The 18,846-nt window shown below is 42.7% G+C and overlaps 2 protein-coding genes across 18 annotated transcripts in view; one reads left to right on the forward strand and one right to left on the reverse strand.

Annotated features, from left to right (window-relative positions):
* The window catches only part of USF3 (upstream transcription factor family member 3), a 64,798-nt gene extending 51,065 nt beyond the window's left edge, over nucleotides 1-13,733 (forward strand). The window contains exons 3-4 of the transcript XR_003518287.2: nucleotides 7,288-7,871; nucleotides 10,907-13,733. The gene's annotated coding sequence lies outside the window, so the exon portion shown is untranslated. The remainder of the gene's footprint in view (nucleotides 1-7,287; nucleotides 7,872-10,906) is intronic.
* Nucleotides 11,863-18,846, reverse strand: part of SIDT1 (SID1 transmembrane family member 1) — an 89,283-nt gene continuing 82,299 nt past the window's right edge. For 9 of the 17 annotated variants that reach the window (XM_027585450.2, XM_027585461.2, XM_027585458.2 and 6 more), the window contains 2 exons: nucleotides 16,603-16,708; nucleotides 15,348-16,511 (listed from right to left, as the gene is read on the reverse strand). In XM_027585450.2, coding sequence (XP_027441251.1) covers nucleotides 16,179-16,511; nucleotides 16,603-16,708 — 439 coding nt within the window. In that variant the 3' untranslated portion in view covers nucleotides 15,348-16,178. Of the gene's footprint in view, nucleotides 13,723-15,343; nucleotides 16,512-16,567; nucleotides 16,951-18,846 lie in introns of those variants that run through there. The other 8 variants (XM_027585459.2, XM_027585457.2, XM_027585452.2 and 5 more) reach the window with 6 other exon arrangements.

Raw genomic sequence — 18,846 nt, forward strand, 5'->3', positions numbered from 1 at the left:
CGGGATCGAGTCCCACATCGGGCTCCCTGCTCAGCAGGGAGTCTGCTTCTCCCTCTGACCCTCCTGCCTCTCATGCTCTCTCTCACTCTCTCTCAAATAAATAAATAAAATCTTTAAAAAAAAAAAGACTCAGAAGCTTAACTGACCGAGCCACCCAGGCACCCCCAACTTGGTTACATCTTACAAGCATGAAGTTTGAGGGGGGGGGAAACAAGTTGCAGGGGAGCTTGAACAGCATAAAGTGATATAAGCTTAAATTCCTATAAATCAAACAATTTATTGTTTAGGGATACCTACAGATGTGATAAAAATTATAAATTAAGGAAATGATAAACCCAAAGTTCGGGATAATGGGTGCTTCTTAGGAAAGGAGAGAGGGGGATTGTATTAAGGAGGGGTTCTTCAAAAGCACTGGTATGTTCCATTGAACTGAATAGTAGATACTCAGTTGTTTATCTCACTTACACCTGAACTTTTTGTTTTATGAATGAATAAACTACATTCTAATATTAAAATGAGTAAAATGAGGCTGTTAGAGATTATTTATTCCCATATCTCAATAAAGCTGTTCTTTTAAAGGTCTTTCCACATACATACATACATACATACATAAATGTCTTTCCACAAAGAAAACTTCAAGCCCAAGTGATTTTAGTGAAAAATTCATCTAAATATTAAAGGAAGAAATAACACTGATCTACCCAAACTCATGAAAGAGAGAAAGAGGAATCACTTACAAACTTGTTGTAGGAAGTTAACATAACCTTGATACCAAACCTGTCACAACTTATAGCAAAAGAATAGGCCAATATTCTTAAGGAACATAGATGCGAATATTCTAAAGAAGATGGCAGCAAACTGCATCTAGTGATACAAGGAAAGAATTGTGTGTCATGGCCGAACGGGGCTTACTTCAGGAATACAAGGTTAACATTTTAAAATCAATTAATGCACTCACTGTCTCAGAATAAAAGGGGAAAAAAAACACATGGTAACTCAAACAGTTGATAAAATTCAGCATCCATTCATGGTAAAAACTCTAAACAAAATAGGAAGAGAAGGGAACATTCTAAGTGACAAAATATATCTACAAGCCGAACAAAACACAAAACTACAGCTCATATTATACTTAGTAATTTCCCCTGAAGTTAAGAACAAGACAAGGATGATCGTTATTTACCAATCTATTCAGCATTTTATTGATGTTGCCAGCCAGTGTGTTACCAAAGAATAAAATTACTCAAAACTGTACAATATTGCTGGCAGAATAAAGGATACAAATATCAAATCATTTTGTTGTACACCCAAAACTTACATAATAGGTCAATTATATCTCAATAAAAAAAAATCGAAAGCTTACTATAAAGCTCCAATACTTAAAACAGTATGATATTGGCACAAGGAAAGATAGTAGACCAATGGGAAGGAACAGAAATCTCAGAAATAGATTACACATTGTAGTCAATTGATGACGAAGATGCCAGTTGCATTTCAGTGAGTGAAAGGTGGTATTTTCAATAAATGGGACTCTAGCAACTGGATATCAGTATGGAAGGGGAAAAATCCTGGGCCTCCTTATTTCACACTATACGCAAAAATTAATTTGAGTTGGGTCACAGACCTAAATGTAAAAGGTAGAATACTACAGCTTCTAGAGGGATGGTTCTTAAAATGTAGCCGCCAGAACCCTGGGGCTCTCTGAGGCCCTTTTAGGGAATCTCTGAGGTCAAAGTTATTTTTATGACAGTACTAAGGTGTCACATGCCATAACCATATTGACATTCGCACCGATGGTGCAAAAGCAATGGCGTGTGAAACTGTTGGTGCTTTAGCACAAATCAAGGCAGTGGCACCACTACTGTGCTAATAGTCATTGCCTTCCTGGGTGCCTGGGTGGCTCAGTCGATTAAGCATCTGCCTTCGGCTCAGGTCATGATCCCAGGATCCGGATCCCTGCTCAGCGGGGAGCCTGCTTCTCCCTCTGACTCTGCTGCTCCCCCTGCCTGTGCTCTTTCTCTCTCTCTCTCAGATAAATAAAATCTTTAAAAAAATAGTCATTGTATTACTTTAAAATTTTTTTTATTTGAATATAGTTGACACACGATGTTACATTAGTTTCAGGTGTACAACATAGTGATTCAATTTCTTTTTACATTACTCTATGATTGCCACAAGTGTAGCTACCATCTGTCACCATACAATGCTATTACAGTACCACCGACTATATTCCTTGTGTTTTACCTTTTGTCTCCATGGTTTATTCATTCCATAACCCGAAGCCTGTATCTCTCACTCCCCTTCACCCATTTTGCCCCTCCCCCTACCTGCCTCTTCTCTGCAACCATCAGTTTGTTCCCTGTAGTTATACATCTGATTCTGCTTTTTGTTTGTTTATTCGTTTGTTTTGTTTTAGATTCCACATATGAGTGAAATCATATGGTATTTGTCTTTCTCTGTCTTATTTCACTTAGCATAATACCCTTTAGGTCCATCCATGTTGTCACAAATGTCACGGCTTCATCTTTTTTATGGCTGTGTAGAATTCCAGTGTGTGTGTGTGTGTGTGTGTGTGTGTGTGTGTGTGTGTGTGTGCATCAATCATACCTTTCTTATCCATTCATCTGTTAATGGACACTTGGATTGCTTCTATATATTGGCTATTGTAAATAATGCTGCAATAAACATAAGGGTGCAAATATCTTTTTGAATTAGTGTTTTCATTTTCTTTGGGTAAATACCCAGTCGTGGAACTGGGTCAGATCATATGGTATTTCTATTTTTAATTTTTTGAGGAAGCTCCATACTGTTTTCCGCACCGGCTGCACCAATTTACATTCCCACCAACAGTGTGCAAGGATTCCTTTTTCTCTACATTCTCATCCACACTTGTTATTTCTTGTCTTTTTGAATCTGACAGGTGTAAGGGGATATCTCATTGTGGTTTTGCTTTGCATTAACCTGAAGATTAGTGATGTTGATCATCTTTTCATGTGTGTGTTGGCCATCTGAATGTCTTCTTTGGAAAAATGTCTACTCGGGTCCTCTGCCTATTTTTTAATCAGATTGGTTCTATGGTGTTGAGTTGTATAAGTTCTTTATGTATTTTAGATATTAACCCCTTATTGTATATGTCATTTGCGTATATTTTCTCCCATTCTCTAGGTTGTCTTTTTATTTTGTTGATGGTTTACTTCGGTGTGAAAAAGCTTTTAATTTTGATGTGGTCCAAACAGTTTATTTTTGCTTTTGTTCCCCTTACCTTCGGAGACATATCTAGAAAAATGTTGCTATGGCCGATGTCAGGGAAATGACTGTCTTCTCTTCTAGGATTTTTATGGTTTCAGGTCTCACATTTAGGTCTTTAATCCATTTCGAGTTTATTTTGTATATGGTGTTGGAAAGTGGTTCAGTTTCATTCTTTTGCATATAGTTGTCTAGTTTTTCTGGCACCTTTGATTGAAGAGACTGTCTCTTCCCCTTCATATATTCTTGCCTCCTTTGTCTTTTATTAATTGGCCATATAAGTGTGGGTTTATTTCTGGGCTCTCTATCCTGTTCCATTGATCTACGTGTCTGTTTTTGTGCCAGTACCATACTCTTTTGATCACTACAGCTTTGTAGTATATCTTGAAATCTGGAATTATGATACCTTCAGCTTTGTTCTTCTTTTTCAAGACGTTTTGGCTGTTCAAGGTCTTTTGCGGTTCCATACAAATATTAGTATTATTTGTTCTGGTTCTGTGAAAAATACTGTTGGTATTTTGATAGGGATTGTATTGAGTCATTGTACTTTTTTTTTTTAAAGATTTTATTTATTTGAGAGAGAAAGAGAGAGCATGAGCAGTGGGGAGGTGCAGAGGAAGAGGGAGAAGCAGGCTCCCCACTGAGCAGGGAGCCCAATGTGGGGCTCGATCCCAGGACCCCAGGATCATGACCTGAGCCACAGGCAGATACTTAACCGACTGATGCACCCAGCACCCCTTCAGTCATTGTATTTTTAATCATCATAAACTCACAGTAAAAAAAAAAAAGGCCAGTTTCACTTTAGAATGTCCTTGATTAAGCAATACAGATTAATAATTTTGTTAAGTCTTGACTCTTGAGTACAATTCCTTTTAATATTCTTTTTAAACATTGCATTAATATTTAGTATTCTGTGAGCACATGGAAAGCAAACGTCATGCACATCTGCTGAAAACCAAAGTATGGTAGTTGTTGTAGGAAAAAGCACTACTGTTAGGATTCTGGAATGAAATAGTGGCTTTCTTCATGGAATGCTAGTTTTAGCTGAAAGAATTACTGAAATCTATGGTTTTTCAGACTTGGGTATTTGGTAGACATTTTCTCAAAAATGAATGAAATGAGCTCATCATTATATCCAGTACTGTGAGCTTGAAAGTCTTCCATTAGAACCTTTCTGATGAAATCACTGGTGGTATCAACGAATAGTATATATTATACAGTTAAATGTGCAAATGTTTGGAAGATTTGTACAATTCAGCGAACAGAGATTTTCCAAGCCACCAAAGCATGCTGTTAAAGGATCCATTCAAACTGCAAGCTAGACCAATGCATTTTAATGTTACAAAACATGAAGAGTTCACTGATGATAGTTTCAAATTCCACATTGCAACTAATCTTTGGGAAACTACAATTTGTTGAGCTTTGGTGGAGTATTAAAGAAGAATATCTACAATTATCTGGAAAAGCTGCTCCCTTTTCCAACTATATATTTCTGTAAGGCTAGATTTTCTTCGTGTACTTCAAGCAAAACCCATACTGCAGCAGAATGAAAGCATAAACTGATACAAGAATCCAACTATCTTCCAGTAAGCCAGACATTAAATAGATTTACAAAAAGGTAGAACTGCCACTCTTGTCACAATTTTTTTTTTGTTTTGGAAGATATATTTTTCATAAAATATGTTCTTTGTGTTATGTAATGAGCTTATTGTTATCTTTAAATGACTTAATAAATATTTGTGAATTTTCCATTTTTATTTCTCACATGGTAAATATTGATGGCTATAACTCATAAACAAAATCTCTTTGGGTCCTCAGTAATCTTTGGGAGTGCACATAGGTCCTGAGATCACAAAATTTGAGAACTAATGTTCTAGAAGAAACTATAAGAAATATGGTCTGGCCACAACCATAAAAAAATCGTTAGATGACACTTCATTAAAAGTGAAAATTTCTTTTCAGCAAATCACATACTAGCAAAGATTATATATATCGAAAAGAAAAAGACTCATAAGCTAATTTTAGAAGTAGGCAAAGAACTTGAAAGAATCATTCACATAAATGGCCAAAAAGTTTATGAAAATGTGCTCAACATCAGCAGTCATCAGAGAAATGTGAAATAAAATACAATGAGATACTATTACTCTCAAACAGAAGAACTAAAATTGAAAGAGCTGACAAATGCAAGTGTTAGCAAAGATATGGAATAAATGGAACTCTCATGTGGTGCCAATGAGGGTATATATTGGTATAACCACCTTGGAAAATTGTTGGCAGTATCCTTTAAAACTAAAGATTTACCAGGGGTGCCTGGCTGGTTCAGTTGTATAGAGCGTGTGACTCTTGATCTCAGGGTGGTAAGTTGGAGTCCCATGTTGGGTGTAGAGATTACTAAAATAATAATAATAATAAATAAACAAGGAAAAAAAACAACTAAAGACTTACCTACCCTATGACTCAGCAATTCCATAGTGCACTCTGTATATAGCCTGGAAGAAATGTTTGTAGAAGTTCACAAAAGACATGTATACGAATGTTCACAGAAGCTTTTTCTACAGTGGCCAAAAACTGGAAATGACCCAAAGATCCAACAATAGGAGAATGGATAAATGAAATATCATATATTCACAAAAAGAAGGTGTTGATACACATGAATGAATTTCACAGATATCATATTGAATGACAGAAGCCAGGCGAGAAGGAGCATATACTGCCTAATTCCATGCATATGAAGTTCAAGAACATGCAAAATTCGTCTATACAGAGAAAAGCCAGAACAGTGGTTATCTCTGGGGCAGGGATTTGACTTGGATCAGGCACAAGGATGTGGGAAACGTATCTCAGGGTGGATGCTGGGTATGTGGGTGCATATGGGTGTGCACGTGTGTTATGTAATATAGTTTATACACGCCTGAAAAAAAGGTTAAGAAAAAACTGCAGAAGTCTGAACTGACGGTTTTCTCTTGGTCAATTTCTTGAATCGGTAAAATCTAAAAGCTGTTTTACTGTCATTCTTTAGAAAAAGAAAAGGAAATGGCAGTATTTTGTATCTGGCTCCTGTTCCCTGCCTGCGTGACTTTGGGCAAGCAGTTTAACGTCTCTGCATCATAGTTAATTTGTTGGAACATTATCTATCCTACCTCACAGGGTTCACATGAGGGACAAATGAAGTTTGATATTTGAAAGTGTTTTCACCCAGTTGCAAAGGAATATTGGAATGTAAAGTGGCCAATTATTTTCCAGGACCTTCCTCACTTCTTTATCCCTTACCCAAGACACTGAAATGCAGGGAACACTAGAATACAGTTTGTTGGTCAATGTCAACAGCTCCTTGACCTCTTCTTCTTTCTGTGAGAAATTAGGGAGATAATGCTAATTTGCTGCCTCCTTAAGTTCAGAAGTCTGGTAGGTTGGTTCATTGGTTAGCAATGTGCCACCGATGTTCTCACGATCTAGTAAGCTACAGATTTGGGGGAAGATAATGAAAATCCAGCCTTTAACTAAGTTTGGGCTGGGCAGGTCAGGTTTTGTTTTTGTACATTGTCTTAATCATATTCAGATTTGTGGTTTGGAAAGAGACTGAAGCCAAATTGTGATGGTGGAGAACTTGCTGCTTTAGGGAAGTTTTCTGGGAACTCATGATTCAATTAGGTTAAATCCCATTTTTTTTAAAGATTTTTTTTAAAGATTTTATTTATTTATTTGAGAGAGAGAGAGAGAATGAGAGATAGAAAGCACGAGAGGGAAGAGGGTCAGAGGGAGAAGCTGACTCCCGGCCGAGCAGGGAGCCTGATGTGGGACTCGATCTAGGGACTCCAGGATCATGACCTGAGCCGAAGGCAGTCGCTTAACCAACTGAGCCACCCAGGCGCCCAAATCCCATTTTTTTTTTTTTAAATGCTGCTGAGTGGCAAACGTGCAAATACACATTAAATATAAATAATATATATATAAAAGCCCAACAGACAGCTTAGGATAGAAGAAAATTGGTCAGTATATCAGTGTTTCAAACCAAGTCATGTTCTTTTTTTGGTTTTATTTCAGGACACATTTAAAAACATTTACCACTACTATCATTGTACTTCCAATGGAGAATTCCGATTCCCCAGTTCAATGCAGGCTAGTTCCTCAGCCTCAGTTTGGTGAGATGAAACCACTCTCTTCTAGGAGGGGAGAGCTGGGACCCGTCCCCACGTCGGAAGATGGTTCAGCCACTGACAGGAGTGGTGGATTCTGCCTGATCTATTGGACCAGCATAGATCAGTCTGAGAGGCAGCTTTGGAAGACTTTTTGACTTGGCGATTTTCTGGGTCTGTGAATGTTTTTTAAGAAATAGAAACCCACTACATTCCTGTGCTTTTGCTCCGTTGTTAATTTTGTTTCTGAACCAGCAGGCTTCCAGTGGAAACCTGACACCTTATGCTTCATGTATTTTAATCTAAAATGGATCATTGGGCCTGTAGCCCTTTGCCAAGTACGATCACTGAATTTATAAAATGGACTTTGGTTTTTAACGTTACAAGCTCAGAGATGAAGCAACGGCCCTCCCGTGAATCCAGCCGTTCCAGTTTAAGAGAGCCAAAGTGATCCAAAGCCGTGGTTTTATCAGTTGGTTTTCCCAAGGCACGGTAGGTTTCATTGTTATTCGGGTTTATATAAGAGACACACATCTTCTGAATTTTGCTGAAACCTTCTCTTTTTGTTAATGTGTTCAATAGTTACATAATTCTAGGCTATGTGGTTTGCACATATAGATACATGCATACATGAGAGTAGAGCCTGCCTTACAACACAATCGGTCTTCCCTTTCTCTGGTCTCTTAAACTACTCCTTTTGGGCTGTGAATCCAGGTTTCTGCACCATTCGCTTCATCTAGTCAACAGTGACTTAAGTGTCGGTTTCCCCATCTGGCAAATGTAGAAACAGTGCCTACTTCACGGGGTTGGGGGGGAGGTGGGGGGGGCATGGTGTGGGGGTTCAGGATTAAAGATGGTAATGTATATAAAATGCTTGACATGATAACTGATGACAAATGTTTGCTGTTTTAATGATCAGTTCTGTGACTCTAATGTTCTAGGGTTGGAGGTGGGAAGACAATGGTTTCCAACAGCAAGACCCCACTAAAGGGGCAGATGGAAAAGCTCAGTCTCCTGCTTGTCCTCCAGCAGGGATGGGTCATTGCAGTTCCTCAGAATTAGGGCTGGAGCAGTTTTTGCTTCCTCGAGGATGGATTGAGAGGATCCCCACTCCAACTTTCTCTCTCTGGATCTCTGTTCTCCGCTGAGATCAAAATTGGGACTTTGATTTTCCTTATGAAAAATTGGACATGGTCAGTTCAAGCAGGAGAGATGCTATGTTGTATCAGCAGCAAGTTTAGGGCTTCACATCTGGGGATAAAAATTGCTGATACTTATGTGGAATTTTTTCTGCTTTGTGTCTAATGATAAGATTCTCAGAAGGCCACTCTCTTGTTGGAGCACTTGGCCCACTTATAACTGACAAATTGTGAGGATGTGCTTCACGTCCATCTTCCGTTTTGGACCACAAGTGACTCTTCCCTGTGATGGAAGAGACCATGTGTTTTGCCCACTGCTGCGTCCAGCTCCTCACAGAGCCTGGCCTATGTACTTCTTGACTGACTATTAGCCAAAGCAGTATTTCAGATTCCATGTAAGTGGACAGAGAAGAGGTGAGGAAGGAGGGGTTAAAAGAGAAATGGATCTCCTGAAAATTAGGTTACTTTATCAGGTGTCCTATGTTGAGAGAGAAGCAGAGTGAACCTCAGGTCTGAATCGGTCCTCTTCTCTGAAGGGGCCTGCCTAGGACTGGGGACTGAGCCTTATGAAAGGCTTGGATAGGCAACATAATAAAAATCACAAGATGCAAATCAACTTTCTTCTGTGATGGCAATGTTACAGAGAGCTTTTGAGTTGTTTTGGATAACTCGGTAGCCATCTAAAAATGACTTCGGCTCATAAAGAATGTGGGAAGATAGGGTAGAGGAAGGGCCCCAGGAGCAAGCCGTAGTGGCCTTGGCTGTTAGACTTCTTTTGTCCTGACTTGAAAATCTTTCACAGTTTGAATCTCGTATTTTTTAAATCAAAACTATAGTGCTGAACAAGAGTTAAACACCTAGACTTTATTTAGCCCTTGACTGAGATGTGATACGACTTCAAGGCTATTCTATGTTAAAATATGGCGGTTATTTTTCATCACCAGTGAGATGGGTAAATCTGAGATGACAAAAACTTTAAGGTAATGAAAAGGACAAAGGATAGAGCCAAGGAATTTTTTAAAAATTGAAGTTCAGGGAAAATGATGAAATCCCCTACTCTAGGGATATTTAGGAAGAGGGTAGAGTCCATTTCCCTGAGATTGGGAGAACAACAGGTAATTCTATGTGAACAGTGGTAACCATTTAGTCTTCCTTGTGTTTCAGTAAGAACAGCAAGACTACACTTGAAGGAAACCTGTTAAAAAGTCCACCCTTGGAGTTCACAGAGTAGGGGTCTCTTCTCGCAGAGGAGTCCCGTCTAAGCAAACTATTACTATGGCTCTTTTAGAAACCTATGGTGAAGGCTGATCTGCAAGTCCCGTGAAGCCTATTTGAATTCATGTGTGTTAAGGCCTAAGGTTTAGCAGCACTTTACCTCATTGAAGCTGGTGCTTTAATGCTGAGGGGACATTAAAACCTAGTCACACAATATATCCTGTCTCCACCAAACAGGGTTAACCACCACCACAAAAAACCTACCATAAACTGGGCAGAATCATGCAAAACAAGGCTTTTACATTGCTTCAGGCAGAGGCAGACCATATCTTTACTCATAATGCTTTTCCTTAGTTTCACCAGCGATATTAGTCATTTCAAAACCTGGGTGAGCTTCTCCTGCTTCTTTCTGGGACCATTTCTGTTTCCCACAGGCCGAAGCCTATCTACATGCGGGCTGAACATCCAGGCTTTCCCCATAGAGCATTTGGTGACGGGGCAGGGAGGGTCGGGGGAACATTTGCGCAGGGCATTCCCTGAACCACAGTAGGAACTGCTACTCGAGAAAGGAGAAAATCCAGGTTTCTTGGAGAGTCCCGGGGCAGAGATGGTGGTATGATGAGGTGTGACACACAGAGCCAGATTTTCCACTTGGCTGTAGCTTTGGTAGTGATTTTTCATCTAGGTTGGAGTAGGAGTATTAAGGGCCAGAGGCAGTGACGTGCAGCAATAAAGGGCAAGGGGGCCCCGGGGCTGGAGGTTTGATATCTCTGGACATTATCTCTGAATGCAAAGAGCTCCCTCCGAAAGCCCTTCCGGGCCTCCTGGAACTGAGGGCAGGAAACGGAACAGCGGGTGTCAATGGAGAGCCCCTAGAGGAGAGAGAGGCCAGCCTGGTGGACAGGCTGCCCCGCAGTGGGGTTCATGAGGGGCGGGGTGCGTGACACCCTCCTCTGTCCCCGCACTACCCCTGGGGCTCTGCACATCTCCACTTCTGTCTCCCTCACGTAGCGAACGTGACAGGAGAGGATCAGAGAGCTCCAGCGATTTGCCCCAGGTCACATAGCGAGCATGTGAACATATTTGGTCTAAAATCAGACTCCAGAATCTTTCTCAGACTCCACCGTTCCTTCCACGAATAATGTTTATCTTTGTTTCTCCCTTTCTCCCAAGCTTTACCAAGAGACACTATCTCCCAGAATGAGAAACATCTGGATGTTGTTGGGTTCGCTGACACATGCATTTGGTGACCCCACAGAACATTCCGGCGGCTGCTCGGAGCTATGAAGGAAGCGGCTGCTGCTTTCTCTGGCCCGGGGAGCTGGCTGGGTGAGTGCCTTCAGTCACGGAAAGTCCCTTCCCCAGATGGACTCTGGCTTTCCACCGGCTTCTCCTGCTTCTAAAATAAAACCGGGCTAATCCCTCAACCATGCAAGGTCAACAGGTGGGCTTGCCCCTCCAGCATTCGTCAGAGGTGTGAAGAGGTCACTTTTTTATGTGCATGGCTTCGCTCCTCTGGCTGCCACACCTCTGTCCTGATCCCGCTGACCGGCTCTGATTACTTCTGTGCCTGCTCGGCCAAAAGCCTCTTCACGGTCGCTGTTTTCTCCGGTTAGCCTCTTGCTGAACTTGGCCTTCAGAGTTACCTTCGCTTTTCTTTAACGAGCAACGTCCGTGAGCGCAGGCGCAAGCCACGTGGGCATTGCCCTACCTGGGGACTGGGGGCCATTCGGCCGTGAAAAGCTCCGATTGTCCCCCTCCGCCCCCCCATTCCTATCAACCCCACGGATGCAGTCGGATGACTTCCTCATGTCCTCCGGCCGCGGCGCTGGGGCACTGTAGAAAGAACTAGCCCCAAGTATGTTTAGAATTGATAGCTCTAAGAGCAGGCTTGGTCTGCGTTTTCAGTCCTGCGGTGGCGAAGAGAACTGACCACAGCGTGTGGGTTTACAGCGCAATACAGACGTGATGAGAAAACAGTCAAGAACACGGCAGCGCCCCGCCCCCGCCCCGTTTCAGAGCCCCGCCCCATTCCCACGGACACATTCCCCAAACAAGCAACTGCACGGGTAACGCATGTCATGGTTTATTCACTTTGGGCCACTCGAACAGACTTTGTCCACATTTCCTTAGTGCACCTTTTTTTTTTTATTTGAAACCATCAGTACATTAAAATAAAAGAATTAGGTCAAGTATGCCATAGTTAAACAGTTTTGAAATTTGTTTTAGATGTTAGACTAACACCACCATTTAATAGGTGGCCTTCGTGTGGCCTATGGAATCCAACAGTTTCTAAGGAATAAAGAAGAGCAGAAAACCAAATATGAATTTGGGGGCATTTTAGAAAAACATATCACAAAAAGCTTCATTAAAAACATCTTTGCATTTTTAAACTTTTCTAACTTCCAAAATGTGATTTTGAACATTATGCAAATATTTTAGAGACAGAATAATATATTTTTTTAATATCATCCATTTCTCTAATGAACAATCAGGAAAATAGGTGACAGGTGACTTCAGTTTCACAGGCAAATATATATGGGGTACACATTCATATGTCTATTTTCTGATTACATCTTACGCTAGGTAATGAGGGTGCTTGGTCCAAATGGGGCTTGTCAGGAGCAGAATTGCCAGACAGTGTGAGTGAAGTGCGATGCTGAGCTCTGCAACACTTTACTGGGGGAGAGAATGAAAATCAGGTGCAACCAAAAAGACAATCCTCAATCGGCTTGCTCTTCGCAACTCAGGAGGATGAGTAAAATGTGTTCACCCTGAGAGTTACTTTTAGAGAACTTCAGGGAGAAAATCTGGAGCCCCTGATCAGCATAAAGTGGCAGGTAGGGGGCTTGGTTGGTGATGGAGGACCCCAGTGCAGTGCCCCTGGTTAGAGCAATTATTTATTCTCCACAGGTGATGTGGGCACAGAATTGAGCTGTCTGAATTGGAGGCACGAGGAAGCAATTTCACCTTTGCTGCATTTGCCCCAGGAGCCCATGTCCTTAGGGTGAGGTCTGTTTGCTTGATGCTGATGTCGCCAGTCTGTCAGCCCTGTTGGTCATTCCTCTCTTGCTGCTAGAAGAGTTTCTCCTGTTTCCCCTTCTGCCTTGGAGCTGAGGGGGTAACACGGCCTTCCGAAGAAAGCGGAGCCTGAGTTGTGGGGTCAACACACAGGGGTGAGATGAAAGACACTAAGAAGTAGGTAAGCACCCAAGCCTTGGTCCCAGAGACAGTCACCTGTGAGGACAGGTGTGTGAAAAAGCCCAATCCAGAGCCCTTCTAATGGGGTCAGGAACCTGGGGGACACATACAGCCTTCCTTCCAAGGAGGTGACTGGCTGGTCCTACTAAAATATCTATCCCAGTTGGGTAGGGGGTTGGGTTCAGCCCTCCGCCAGACTCTGAGGAATCTGCGTCATCCCTGGACCTCAGAGGAGCGAGCTGGTGCTCTGGGATGTCTAGAGCAGCAGATGTAGTGGAGGTGCAGAGGGGTCCCCCTGAAGTGTCTGGGCAGGAGACCTGAGTTGCTGGCCTCTCTGGGCCTAGAGGCAGCTGGATGAAGCGTGCAGCATTGTTCTGCCCTTGCTGGCAAATGTTGGGTAAGAGTGGGAGGGGTCCCGAGACATTGAGTTGACTTTGAGGCAGCTTTTGTCCACGTCTAGCTCAGGGCTGCACACGGGAGGGGATGGGGGTCTCTTGACTCTTCAGGGTTTGCCTACGGCCATACCCGTGGCTTCCCCTCTGCTCTCCTTCTAGCAGGCTAGAGTCTCCCTCCCGCCCCTCTCCTTCCTATGGGAATGCGTGCAGAGCTGACTCGACAGAGCGGGAGTGGAGTATCTGGCAGTGGTGACTTTGCGGCCGTCCCTGTATTTTCATGAAACAGCACCTAGATCGACTGCTCCCTCTCCCTCTCTTAAAGCTGGAGGCTCAGAAGACACGGATCTGGTTTCTGTGGACCACATCCAGGTCATCATCCAGGGTTAACAGAACCTGGAATGAGAGGGACAGAGAGATGAAGCCAGGGTCAGCCGCAACCTTCTCCCTGAGACTCACACAGGCTGACGCGACCGGCGCCCTTACTTGCCTTTGTCCCCTACAGCTTTCTGCAACGCAGCGCTCTCTACAGGCGATTATTAGGATTACAGAGTTTACGTAGTAATTAATTCAAATGTTTATCAAGGGTCCATTATGTGCTATTCTAAATGCCAGAGATAGTTTGGAACACAAGAGACAAAACTCCCTACCGTTCTGGAGCTTACATTTGAGAGACAGCTTCAGACATGAGCAAATACATGTAGCATGCTAGTGAGGTGTGCTAAGTACAGTGTTCAAGGTAATAACATGTAATAAAAACAGTAATGAAAATTAGACCATGGAGGGAACACAGGAAGTATGGGTTGGGGAAAGGTAAAAAAGTGCCGATAGGGTGGCCAGGGAAGTCATAACTTAGAAGGGGACGTTGGGCTTAAGATCTAGAGGAAAGGAAGTCTTGTTGCATAGAGTATTGCTATACAAGAAATGCACACCCCCTCCTCCATTTTTAGTTCCCTCTACCACTGCTCTCTTCACGTGGAAACTTTCACTCCTTTTGTTGTCTCTGTCTCTCTAATGAAAGTGTTTATCAGAAATAAAAGTCACAAGGAGCGAGGTTTAGGCGGATTGTTGAACTTCCCCGGCTGGCCACGAGGGGGCAGCCCCACTCCACTCTCGAGGCTGCGCGGCGGCAGCGGAGGGAGCGCACAGGTCTCGCCGTGTTGTTACTTGCCAGCAGAATCCGTGTCCAGGCACCGCGGACTTTTAATATGGAAAAGTCTCTAAATGAGGATGAAAGGATGCGAGGAGTGATCATCCAAGGCTGTTAGGCCATGCATAGCTTCTGGAAAGGTGTTTGGGCCAAAAGAAATGGAGGGATTACAGGAGAGATCTGGGGCCGACTGGTGAGAAGCAGCAGAGGCGCCTGGGCGGATCTCCTGAGCGCTCTAGGAATTTGTAAAATATCTGTAAGATATTCAGTGAGACTGGGAGAGGGGGAATGTGAGGGTGGCACAAGTATGTTACCCAAATGTGAGTGAATGCCAAAAGTGATTCCCGGGGCGATTCAGGGCATGTGAGTTCTAACAACCAATTCAGCCCAGACGTTGCGCCATTTAAGAAAAATCATTTTGTCACTCTGTCTTAAAATATTGGAGAGTAAAAGGAAAACGAAAATAAAGATCTAACTGAAGGAGAAGAAATAAAATAGTCTGTATATTGAATTACAGTGAGGAATCGGAAAGGGAAGTTCGAGAGAAATACAAAAAGGTAAGGAAGAGGGGGAAAAAAAAGTATGGGATGTGAAGAAAGAAGAAATTAACAAAAAGGTATTTTTAGGGGCACCTGGGTGCCTCAGAAGGTTAAACCTCTGCCTTCCACTCAGGTCATGATCTCAGGGTCCTGGGATTGAGTCCCGAGTTGGGCTCCCTGCTCAGCAGGGAGTCAGCTTCTCCCTCTCCCTCTCCCTCTGCCTCTCCCCCTGCTCCATTTCTCTCCTGTCCACTCTCTATCAAATAAATGAATAAAATCTTTTTTAAAAAATGTATATTTCTTAAAGAAAAGGTATTTATAAACTCACCAAGAATGAGAAAAACAGGGCAGTGGCAGAGAGGAAGTGCCAGATGTCATGGTCATCAAAGAAATCCAGCAGGATACACTCCCGGTTCCTCTCCCGGGATTCGGCTGGGGTGTCCTGGAGGAAGGCGAGGCAGGACGTGAGTGAGCATTCCCACAGTTCAACTGTTTAGAGGGCTGAACATCCAGAAAGCTACAAAAAGGCTACTAGATTAGATGCCTGGCTCCAAAAGCGAGCTTCCAAGAAAACCTGAGTCCACGTGAAAACTTGTACACAATGTTCACCGCAGCAGCATTCGTAAGAGCCAAAGAGCGGAAACAATCCAAATGTCCATCAGCTGATTATAGAGGAGAAGTGCTGTCTCCACACAAGTGAGTGTAATTCAGCAGTAAAAAGAGATGACTACGGATATGTGCTACCCCACGGATGAGTGCCTAAGCCAGACTCAAGGCACATGTTGCATGACCCATGGATATGAAATGTCCAGAACAGGCAGAGCTACGAGACAGAAGAGAGACTGGGGGTTGCCTGTGGCTAAGGCGTGAGGGAGAAGTGGGGAGCGACGGCTAATGGGCGCAGGCTTGCTTTCTGGAGTGATGAAAATGTTCTAGTTGATTGATTGTGGCGGTGGAGAGAGAGCTGAGGCTTCCTGTTTGCTCCTGGCTATAGCCCTGGTTTCCTAGGCCTCCGCTCTCCTCTCTATGCCACGGGTTTATAAACGCCGGCAGCTGGGGATCTGTTTATGGATGTGGATTATGAAGAACACACACGTATCAAGGTTTTTGCACACGTTAAACATCCACTGGGGGGAGGATCGTCATACAACACATAATGAAGATCAATTCTGTGGCGTCTGGAGGGCCCCCACGTCGACGAGGTGGGGCCCTGATGGTGAGGACCGCGTGCCGTTTATGCATGGATAGGAAATACCATCCCTTTTAGAGACAGCTTTCATTTCAAAGACAAACAGCCACAAGCACTTGAAGAGAGGGAGGTAGGAAGGTCCACAAGGCAAGATGGAGGGAGAACATTTTCTTTGCAAAGAAAACTGCCTTCTTACCTCCCAGCTGCTGGGGTTCTGGAAGAAAAAGTACAGCGAGGCGACCCACATCACAACAGTGGCCACGATGCAGAGGAGCGGGGTCGGGAGGAGCTTCTCTGAGCTGCGAAGCTGTGGGTGGGAAGCAGATGTTGCCAGGCTGGGGTACTGCTTGTGCAGGGCCCCAGGCTGCCAGTGGGGGGCCCCCAGCGCCCACTCTTACCTTCATGATGATGTAAAAGGTCAGATAGAGCAGCAGGTTACAGATGAAGATCCCCAGCATGTAGGAAGCAAAGTCCCTGGGCCGAAAGATCAGTCCACAGAGCGCACTGAGGTTAAGGAGGAATGACTTTGTAGGCGTAAAGGTGGATTTGTAACATTCTTGGCTGCTTCACTCCCCACTTGTATTTTGGGGAGGAGGGGAATTTAAAAAAAAACTTTAACCTACGTAAATTACTACACCTCCTTCAGACCTGGCATTTTTGATGGTTGTAAAGTTCTCATAAGTGGATGTACCACAATCATCTTTCCTCTCTAGATGTCTTGCAGCTTTTCATTATTCTAAAGAACACTGCAATGAATAAATGAATACCTTCAGATATAGCGTGCTTTTCTTTTCTCTTTTTTTTTGGCATTTAAGATTAGTTCATAAGACTAGATTATTAGAAGTAGAAAAATATCTCAAAAGTTGGCTGGACACACATTATCAAATTTTTGCTAGCTGTCTATGGTTTTTAAATTAACACCAAAGTTTATTTTGATTGGGGTTTAGCATTAGCATTTAGCATGTTCCAAATTTCTATTCAGTTACAATAAAACTCTTTATTATAGAACCCTTCCTATGTCCTTGTTTTGAAAAGCTTGTTTTTAATAAATACAGACACACACACATACATAGTTGGATTTCTATCCTCTCCATGCTGCTTCACTAATTTGTTTCTAATTTCTAATTTTGGGTCACTGTGTTATTATTTTAGAATATGTTATATTATCTGGTTAGCCTAGCTTGTACTACCCAATATGGTAGCTACATGTGGCCATTAAATTTAAATGAAAATTAAATAAAATTGAAAATTCAGTGCCTCAGTCACACTAGCCACATTTCAAATGTTTAGTAACGATATTTGGCTAATAGCTACTGTAAGGGACAATGCCGTGTAGAAGATTTATATCATTCCAGAAAGTTCTGTTGGATAAAACTGGACTAGTCATTGTACTCCTCTGCCCTTCCTTCCTTCCATTAATCTTCTTTTGTGAGACCTTTGGAAATTTTGTGCTAAGTAGGAAAATAATTTCAGAATAAAATCCCATTAATTCCAATTTTAAGTCAAAATTTATGCATTAACTTGAGAACTAATATCTTTACAACAGTTAATCTTCCCACCCAGGGCACGACATCTCTCTTCGTTCAGTTAACTTTTCCTTTTTGTCTCCTAATAAGGTAATTAAATTTTCTGTAGAAAGAGTCCTCCTGTCACTCAAAGTTTATTCCTAAGTATTTGAAATGTAAAGCTCTTATTAATGGACTCTCTTTTTGTTCACTTTGTATTCCAACCAACTTTGTTCTGTATAATATAGGAAATTTCCTCCTCCCAGAATTTGAATTCTTCAATGTACCAAAACTTTTGTAAGCTTTTCACTGAGATTCATCCATTATTAGCACTTGCCACATTTGGTTATCTTTCTTTGTGTGTGTGTACCTACATAGGTACACGCACATCTCTCTCTATATGTGTGTACACACACACACACCATTCTTCTTCATGACTGTATGAGAGTGATTCCTTTTAAAATAACATTCAAGGTTCATATTAAATCACTCCATGTCTTGTAATGTCCAGGAGAAACTGAGGATGGAGGAACAAAGAGGAAGGTAACCCCCTCCCAGGCCATCACAGTGTTGGTGTGTCATCACACCTCATTCATCCCTGCAGGCCTGGATGCCCAAGGAGCTCCTGTGTAAGAAAAGAGAGGCCATTCACCTTGTCTTGTGAGCAGATGATGGGTTTGGTTTTGGTTACGTGAGAGGCAGGGACAAACCAGGTGATTGTGAGCACTGGGGACATGGTTATCGGTTGCTTCTTATCAAGCAGTTGGTCCCTTTCCTCCTACCAGCACCCAGCACCCTGTCTTATAGTCATCAGGACTGTGGGGTCTGCCCTCAAAGAGTGGTCAAGAAGAGCACCACAGGTGAGCACTGCCAAGAACCACCCACCTTGACATATCCCTACGTAAAGGAAGGGTCCTTCACAGGTGTGGATCTTACCCAGAGTCATCCCTGGGTGACAACACTATGGGAAGATTTTTCCAGAAGCATATGCCCCAAATAAGATTTGAATTCTCATGACCAGATTCTGGCTTCCCCTGAAGGTGTGCCTCTTCTTCCATTCCTTTCATGTCTTAAAGGGGGACAGGGGTATGGAGTCATCTTTCCATCAGAGGTCGCTGACCTTTATAGTACATCAGC

This window comes from Zalophus californianus, chromosome 1 (assembly GCF_009762305.2).
Source record: "Zalophus californianus isolate mZalCal1 chromosome 1, mZalCal1.pri.v2, whole genome shotgun sequence".
Classification (NCBI taxonomy): domain Eukaryota; kingdom Metazoa; phylum Chordata; class Mammalia; order Carnivora; family Otariidae; genus Zalophus; species Zalophus californianus.